General features: G+C 53.1%; 1 protein-coding gene across 2 annotated transcripts; it reads right to left on the bottom strand.

Annotated features, from left to right (window-relative positions):
* Window positions 1–2,222: 2,222 nt before the first annotated feature.
* Window positions 2,223–6,237, bottom strand: LOC116978699 (early growth response protein 1-B-like). 2 transcript variants are annotated; one of them, XM_033030018.1, is made up of 2 exons: window positions 5,889–6,237; window positions 2,223–4,753 (listed from the first exon to the last, which is right to left on the bottom strand). In XM_033030018.1, exons 1-2 carry the CDS (start codon window positions 6,061–6,063, stop codon window positions 2,985–2,987), a joined length of 1,944 nt encoding a protein of 647 aa, XP_032885909.1. In that variant the 5' UTR covers window positions 6,064–6,237; the 3' UTR covers window positions 2,223–2,984. The 2 variants fall into 2 exon arrangements, with proteins under 2 accessions (XP_032885909.1, XP_032885910.1); XM_033030019.1 differs by lacking the exon at window positions 5,889–6,237 and adding an exon at window positions 5,521–5,721.
* Between the last annotated feature and the right edge of the window lie 2,978 nt (window positions 6,238–9,215).

Raw genomic sequence — 9,215 nt, 5'->3', positions numbered from 1 at the left:
CTCTTTAATTTCATGTTTCATGTATGTCGTTGTGTTTTATGACAGTTGGCAGACCAATTACCCTCCTGGGATAAATAAAGTTCTATCGTATTGTATCATATTAATGCTCCCTCTGGTCTGAAGCTGCAGGTGTCATTTTCCTCTCCTGGAAGTGATTGAAAATCTAAGTAGGTGTGAGTGAACAGGCCTGCCGCTGACATGGGCAAGGATTGGCTGTGATCGATAGCACTGCTTCTCAGTAATGGAATGATCCAGTAGACCGCTGGGCCCTTTAAGTCAAGGCTTTGACTCTGAGAAGAACCCCACCCTTGGACTCTAGTGCTGAAGGTGCATGTTCACAGATAGCAGCCTTTAGCCTCCAAAGGTACAGAACACTAATTGCTGTAGCTCTGGCATTTTGCAGGTTAGACCAAACCATCTCCACCTGATGAACAACACACCAATATGCAGTAATTTAATGTATCCTGTAACTGACCTTATGTTGTGCTAGTTACGAAGGTAAGGCAGCACACTTGCAGTGTACAGTAATTCATTGTGCGAGTCAAGGACACGTTACATATATGTTGCAACCGGTGGCGGAATCCTTCACTGTTCAAACTTCATTGTTAACCACAGATCGCAGTTTCCTGCTTTGATTAAAGTCGTCATGCAGTAATGCAACAGCATTTCTTAGCCGTTTTGATGGTCTGAATGGGTATGGTTGAGGAATAGCTGGGGAGTAAATTTGGAGTAGGAAGGAACTGCAGATGCCAGTTTACACTGAAGATAGACACAAAATGCTAGAGTAACTCAGCAGGACAGGCAGCATCTCTGGAAAGAAGGAATGGGTGGCGTTTCAGGTCAAGTCCCTGCTTCAGACTGAGAGTCAGGGGAGCCGGAAATGAGAGATCTGGAAGGGTAAGGTGTGAAAACAATAGATCAAAGGGGACAAAGTGTAAGGAAACTGTAGAATGGATCATTGTTAGCTGGGGAGGCAGCAACAAGTCATACAATGTAGCATTTAATCAGGAGGACAGTCAGACTGGTCAGAGAATTAGGATGGGGGAGGGATGGAGAGAGAGTGAAACCAAGGGTTACTTGAAGTTAGAGAAATCTATAATCATACCGCTAAGGTGTAAGCTACCCAAACGAAATATGCATTTGGCATTTGACAATGGCGGAGGATCAGGTCAGAAAGGTCAGTTTGGGAATGGGAGGGGGAATGAAAGTGTTTAGCAACCAGAGATCATGTCGGGCTAGGCAGACTGAGCGGAGGTGCTCAGTGAAATGATCGCTGAGGCTGCGCTTGGTTTCGCCGATATACAGGAGTTCACACCTGGAACAGCGGATAGAGTAGATGAGATTGGAGGAGGTGCAAGTGAACCTCTGCCTCACCTGAAAGGACTGTTGGGGTCCCTGGATGGAGTCGAGGGAGGAGGTATAGGGACAGGTGTTGCATCTCCTGCGGTTAAGGGGAAAGTACCTGGGGAGGGGGTGGTTTGAGTGGAAAGGGACGAGTTAACAGGGAGTTGCGGTGGGAATGGTCTCTGGATTATGTGCTATATACGACATTTGGAAATTGGCTCTGGCTGGTCAATGAAACAACTTGTATGGCATCCATTTGTTTTTTTGGGATTAAAGAGAAAAGTTTAGGACCATGAGACAAGGATGATTCCAGGAATGAGTGGGTTAACATATGATGAGTATTTGACGTCACTGGACCTATATTCGATGGAGTTTAGAAGAATGAGGGGGGACCTCGTTGAAACGTATAGAATAGTGAAAGGCTTGGATAGAGTGGATGTGGAGAGGGTGTTTCCACTAGTTGAAGAGTCTAGGACTGGAGGTCATAGCCACAGAATTAAAAGACGTTCTTTTAGGATGGAGATGAGGAGGAATTTCTTTAGTCGAAGGGTGGTGAATCTGTGGAATTCTTTGCCAAATAAGGCCGTGGAGGCCAAGTCAGTGGATATATTTAAGGCAGAGATAGATAGATTCTTGATTAGTACAGGTGTCAGAGGTTATGGAGAGAAGGCAGGAGAATGGAGTTAGGAGGGAGAGATAGATCAGCCATGATTGAATGGCAGAGTTGACGATGGGCCAAATGGCCTAATTCTGCTCCTATCACTTATGATGACCATATTTTTTCGGCATTGGGAAAGCGTGAGACTGCTACATTTTTTTTTCAATTTCAAGATTCCAAGTCGTGCAAATTTCCCCCCATAAATCATAACCCAACAAACTTAAGAAAAATCTTTTAAAGATTTATTTTTCGTCAGGGTATATTGTACACCAAATATCCGCTCGGCAGTAAAGCGCATTCCATTGTGTAAGAAGCGTGAACAGGCAGGTGCTCCGTTTACAAACACTACATTGAAATGTATCCACCAGTTAAACGCAAATTGGGAACATACAAAAAAATACACGCCTACTCGGTAGGTAACAGAAACATCCCGGCTCTGAATCTATTTACACTCAGATTACAAAAATATACTTTAGATATTTTTTGCATACTTTCGAGGGAAATGCGTTGGCATTTCTTCCCTCCCCTCTAACAGCAAAGTGCCTTTAGTGACCAAGTCTCCTTTTCACCTTTAAGGCTTTGACGCGTCACATCCACTAACAGAAATACATGTCAGCAAGCTGCACATAAAAGGCACACAGACTTATCAGAACTTTACCAAAGAACAAAGCAAGGTTCAGCCACTTGGCAACCGCGGGGGCAGCTTCCCCGGCATAAAGACATCTCCGGTACATGCTGGTACACGGCATTCCAACTGCATTTCATTGTGTTGAAGGGATCGGAGACAGCATTGCACGATAGAAACATTAACCCTGTTCCATTCCAGACAATACAGGATGGAATATGAAAAGGCATAGCCCCCTCATGTTAGACAACCGTACCTGCAGAACACTGAGAGGGGCACTGCTTGGCACATGTACACAAGAGCACGAAGAAGTCTATTTATATAAAAACATGTCCATTCCCAGAGACCTGAGTAAATTCAGATTGCAATTGTCCTTGGTGTGAGTGTCGATGACATTTCCGACGTGGCTGGGCTCACTGCATGAAAGGTGCTGGTGACTGGAGAGTTGAAGGATGCGCTCACTACTGCGCACGGATACGTGTTAGTGACTGGAGAGTCAAAGGATGTGCTCACAACTGCAGAGGGATACGTGTTAGTGACTGAGGCGTCAAAAGTGCTCACTACTGAGGAGGGATACGTGTTAGTGACTGGGGAGTCGAAGGAAGTGCTCACTATTGAGGAGGGATACGTGTTAGTTACTGGGGAGTCAAAGGAACTGCTCACTACTGAGGAGGGATACGTGTTAGTTACTGGGGAGTCGAAGGAAGTGCTCACTATTGAGGAGGGATACGTGTTAGTGACTGAGGAGTTGAAGGAACTGCTCACTACTGAGGAGGGATACGTGTTAGTGACTCGGGAGTCGAAGGAAGTGCTCACTATTGAGGAGGGATACGTGTTAGTTACTGGGGAGTCGAAGGAAGTGCTCACTACTGAGGAGGGATACGTGTTAGTTACTGGGGAGTCGAAGGAAGTGCTCACTACTGAGGAGGGATACGTGCTTGGGACCGGGGAGTCATACGACGTGCTCACGACTGCGGAGGGATACGTGCTAGCGACTGGAGAGTCAAAGGTACTCACGACTGCGGAGGGATACGTGCTGGTGACTGGGGAATCAAAGGACGTGCTCACTACTGAGGAGAGATATCCGCTGGTGACTGAAGCATCAAAGGAGGTGCTGGCGGCGGGGTAGGTGTTGGTGACAGGGGACTGGTAGGAGATGGTATTGGCGGCGTTTGAGCTGGAGATACACATGGCCTTTTCAGCTTTCTTCTCCTTCTGCCGCAGGTGTATTTTAGTGTGTCTTTTCCTCTCATCGCTCCTTGCAAACTTCCTGTCGCAGATTTCGCAGGCGAAGGGCTTCTCGCCGGTGTGGGTGCGGATGTGGGTGGTGAGGTGGTCGCTTCTGCTGAAGTTCCTCATGCAGATGCGGCACTGGAAGGGTTTCTGACCGGTGTGGATGCGGATGTGGCGAGTGAGTTCATCAGACCGGGAGAAGCGACGATCGCAAGTGTCCATCGGACAGGCGTATGGCCGCTCGTGGGGAGGGGTCTTGCTGGGTCGGTTTGGATATTTCCTCAATCGAGACGGTTTGATCAGTTGAGAGTGGTAAGTGTTGATATTTTTCAGCTCCGAGCAGCTGGTCTGGTTGGCGATGGCTTTGATAGTGGACAGTGGGATGAGAGAAGGCTGCGCTCTGGGCTCCAAGTTTTGGAAAGGTTTCTGCTCCGAGCTGCTCACGCTCATGTCCTCTTGCTGGGAAAACATATAGTCTGGGATCATCGGTAGCTGGAAGTTGCTGCTACAGTTCTTAGTGTCGGAGAAGCTGGGGGGAGGGTAGTGAACGGAGCTGGCCGGGCTGGGGAAGCCCTGAGACTGCGCCTCCGTGAACATATCGGAACTAGTGTTGGTAAAGGTTGAAGAAGCAGAGTAGATGGCATTGGACTGGCTTTGCTGTACCGAGCAACTGATGGGCTGGCTGGACGAGGCTGCGTTTGAACAAGGAGCACTCATGCTGACGATGCCGCTGACCAGGCTGAAGAGGGGCTCCGGCCACAGGCTGTTGTTGCTGGAAGCGGGCTCCAGCGAGAAGCGGCCCGTGTAGGTGACGGATGGAAGCCTGCAGTTCTGGGCTCCGTACGACTCAATGAGGGACTTATCACCATTGGGCGAAATGTCGGTGAACGTGTCTGCAGAGAGAAGTGGAGATTATTTTAATAAATTAGATCAAACATACATCATTGATATAACATTAGGAGGGTAAATGTGGCACTGTTAATCTGTGGATATTCTTGTACGTAAATCCACCTTTGTGCATTTGTGGTGTGTATTTGTCAGCCTATTTCTATTTCAGACGCACTTCTACGCATTCCTGCCTTGCGAACTATATCTCAGGAATAACTTCTCTTTTTCGCAGCACTTTAAACATTATCACAGCGGTCAGAGATGGCGATACTATGACTGTCGACTCAATAGTTGGTCTAAAATGTATGGACTGTCCAAAGGAGGTGGAGCAGTGGAATGTTTGAGCTCTAGGTTTGTCACCGTAGTGGTTGGATGTTGAAGGGCCGGGGGGGGGGGGGGGGGGGGGGGGGGGGTCTCATCAGTAGTTTTTTACCCCCACGTTTATCTCTGTATACATTTCTCTGCAATCACATTGAATGCAGTGTGCTTTGTACATCGTGTACATTCACTGTGCTGGTTTATTTGTGCCTAGTTTTTATTTTGGTGTATATATATCTGTAGCTTTTGGTATACATCACTGAAGTCGTTTATTTATGTGCCCTATGTCCATCGCGGTACATTGTCACCAAGCGCGTTTTATATGTTTGTAGTTCCCTGTCCCACTGGTGTAGATTTCGTCTCGTCCAGTATATTTCCGAGTCCCGTGTTCATTGCCTGTAAATTGTACTGCGTTTATTGCCTTGTGTGTGTGTACGCGTGTGTGTCTCCTTGCCTCTGGTTCATTCGTTGACCGTTTCACCGTTCCCCATGCGCCGTATGTGACTGCGTGCAAGTCGACGTTTGGATTTCCCCGTGTATTGTCAGCGCTGAGTCCTCCCCGCGTATTCCCTGCCCTGTCCCTCGCTGTGTGGCGCCGTGTCCTCGCACTGCACAGGAATCAAGGAGCAGGGCATTTCCTCACACCTTCTCGGTGTATAGCGTCCGGGGAAGTCCGGGCCATGTCGGTCGGTCGGGGGCAGCTGGCGTGTGGCCGGCCGGCCGGCCGCTCACTGTCGGTGTCGGCGATGCATGGACTGCGGGCGGAGGTGAGATGCCGGGGCTCGGTGCGGGAAGAGATGCCCGCGGAAGCCAGGGACTCACCTGCCGGCAGATGCTCGAACTGCTCCAGGGGTTCCCCATAGAACGGCTGGTCGGTGGAGGCGGTGACAAATGTGCCCGTCATCATCACATCTTCCAGCTTCGGGTAGGAGTCCAGAGCCTGATAGAGCGGCTCGGGCAGCAGCGACGGCAGACTGATCTCCGCCTTGGTCACCATTCTCTCTGGCTGTTTGTCTGTCTGTCTAGCGGCGCCGGGCTGCGGTGCGGGTACGGGCCGGGGTAGAGGGTGCCGGTCTGGGCTGGGCTGGCTGGGCTGCCACCGCCGCCGCCACCACTACCACCACCACCGCCTGTACTACTACTGCTGCTCCGCTCCGCTGCTGCTCTGCGCTCTCTCCCCGCGGGATGAATGCTATCCCCGCCAGCCGCCGCTATTTAGCGGCCTTGGCTCCGCCCCGCCGCTGACGTACATGCCCAAACATGGAGCGCAGGAAGCCCATGTATGGGCAGCGGCTTCTTCCACGGCCATTGCTCCGTGACGTTGCGGGGGAAGGGGAGACCCCGGGCCGGGGAGAGATCACCTCTCTTCCCCCTGCAGCGGTAAACAAGCCGGTTCCCCGGCGCGTCGGCAGCCGCCAGCGCCGCCCGTCCCGCCCGCCCCGTCGCACCGGGAGCTCCCCGGAAGAGCCGGGGCTCCGCCGGACCATATTTGGTCTGGCCGCTCCCCGGCCCATATTTGGGCATCCGGCGGGTCCCGGGCCCGGACCAAATATGGAGCTTCCGCCGGACCTGGCGGCGGAGAAATGCTGAGCCGAGTGCGCTGCTGCCAACGACCGGGACACCGTGCAACCGGCTCCCGGCAACAGGCTCCAGGCTGCCGGCCACAGGCTCCAGGCTCCCAGCCACAGGCTCATACAACAGCGGCGCCCACACCCGGCACAGGCAACCCCCCCCCCACCCCACCCCCTGCACAAAGGCCAGCGGGGGAGAGGGAGGGAGCGACAGAGGTGCAGCCCAGTGCAGCTCTCGGTGGGTGAGCGTGGGTGAAGAAGTGTCTCGACACGAAACGTCACCCATACCCTCTCTCTAGAGACGCTGCCTGTCCCGCTGAGTTACTCCAGCACTCTGTGTAAAGCAGCGTCTGTACTTCCTTCCTCCACGGCCTGGCCTGTCCCGGGCCCCAGTCACATGTAGGAGCCGCTCCTAGACCCGGGCACACTGGCAGAAGCAACTAGATACGCTGCCCCGTCTGCCCAGTGCTGTTACCGGTGTGTCCCGGAGCCAGCCCGCCCCCTGCTCCACTGGCGGGCCCGCCCCCGTCCCATTCATAGGTCGTGATCGCGTTTCCTGGCCCGCAGCCCAGCCCTACCCGGCCCGACCCGACCTGCCTCGCCCCGCCGTGCTGCCAGGCACCTGGGCTGGCGAGCCGGATTTCCGCCGGGGCTAAAGGCCGTCTGGACGAGGGCAGTACATGTACACAAAATGCTGGAGTAACTCAGCGGGACAGACAGCACCTCTGAAGAGAAGGAATGGGTGACGTTCCGGGTCGAGACACTTCTTCAGACCCGAAATGTCACCCATTCCTTCTCTCCAGAGATGCTGCCTGTCCCGCTGAGTTACTCCAGCATTTTGTGTGTCTTCGGTGTAAATCAGCATCTGCAGTTGCTTCCTCCACTGTACATGTACAGTCCGTGTGAGGGTATTCGTGCCGGCACTCCCACACTTCACTAGCGCAGTCGGAACAGGAACGTGAGCTGGCGAGGCTTATGTAACAGTCCGTGTGGCACCTGCCTGTGCTCTCCTGTACCACTGCCGTCTCTTCGTTAGACTCCCCCTCTCCTCCACACGCACACTGGATAGCAAACTTCCGCATGTCATTCGCCACTGGCGAGCGTGGGCGCGGTCTCACACACTGACACTGACACAGGAACTGCCGCGTTTGTCAGCACGGGATTCCTGCTCTGCTACAGACAGCATCAGCAACCATCTTAATGGGGCGGCTTCCCCGTCAGAGATTCCGCCTTATCAGCCCACGTTTGTCTTTTCTAATCAATAAACTATGAATGAAAATGAACACGCAGAAATACACAGTTGTGGAGAGACAACTATCAGGGGGAGGGAGGGGGCGAGGGAGAGAGAGAGGGGGGGGGGGGGGGGGGGGGGGGGGGGGGGGGGGCGAGGGACGACTACCATTTCATAATGTGAGGTAGCGGGGGGTAAAGATGGGGGGGGGGGTATAACTTCCGAGGATGAGGTAGCGGGGGCGAGGGAGAGAGGGATGCAGGAAGGCTGGGCAGTGCGAGAGGGAGTTCCCAGTGAAGCCGCCAGCTGCGCTCTCCCTTCAATCCTCGGCTTTCCTGCCGCAACCCCCGCGTTTGCCAGTAAATCAGAGTAAACACCAGGCGAGGTGGAGCTGTGTGGGGCGGTCCGAACCCCGGCACTTGTCATCGAGCAAAACTGCATTCAGTGCATCTGGTCACGGTTAGAATCAGCACCCCCTCCCCCCCTCCCGAGCTCCCTCCCATATTAGAGCCCCCCGCGACCCCATGGCAGTGAGTCTGGGACAATCAGAATGAACCCCCTGTCCCACGGCGCCGTAAACCGCTGGGTTCCCCGACTCCCAATCTGAAGAGGGTCTCGACCCGAAACGTCACCTATTCCATTTCTCCAGAGATGCTGCCTGTCCCGCTGAGTTACTGCAGCATTTTGTGCCTAGTTCCCCCGGGCAGCTGGACTCTTCAATCCAACAGTTCCCCACGACTGACAGGCAGCAGTTTCATGGAGGCATTGTAATGGTTTTACAAAGAGCTCTCCAGGCGAGTGTGTGATTATCCCCCCCCCCCGTCCCACCAGCTTCTGCCCGCGCACACACCTTCCGTGGGCTCGTACAACCAGACTGGACCCCCACTGACAGTCGGAGGAAGCTCCTTAATCATCGTTTTTGCATATCTTTCATTCATGTTTTCTATCTCTCTCTACATCACCGTCTCCTTTCCTATTCCCCTGACGAAGGGCCTCGACGCTACCTGACCTGCTGAGTTACTCGAGCATTTTGTGTCTATCCCCTACGGACAGTACTCGCCAAGTCTGTAACCGTGCAGTAAGTCAGCCATCTTACAGTTCGTACTAGATGCCACCATAGAATGGACAGAGAGGGGGAAGGACAGCTGCCCATAATGATGGGGGTGCATAATACACAGCCCACACAGGGAAGCATGTACACGCACACAGAGGCAGGCCCTCGCCACTACAGTCAGACGGCCCCAGAGAGATTCCCTCACTAGTGATAGAGTGATATTGCACGGAAACAGGCCCTTCAGCCCAACTTGCCCACACCGGCCAACATGTCCCACTACACTAGTCCCACTT

The sequence above is a fragment of the Amblyraja radiata genome, chromosome 11 (assembly GCF_010909765.2).
Source record: "Amblyraja radiata isolate CabotCenter1 chromosome 11, sAmbRad1.1.pri, whole genome shotgun sequence".
Taxonomy (NCBI): Eukaryota; Metazoa; Chordata; class Chondrichthyes; order Rajiformes; family Rajidae; genus Amblyraja; species Amblyraja radiata.
This window is presented reverse-complemented; position numbering and strand designations above follow the sequence as displayed.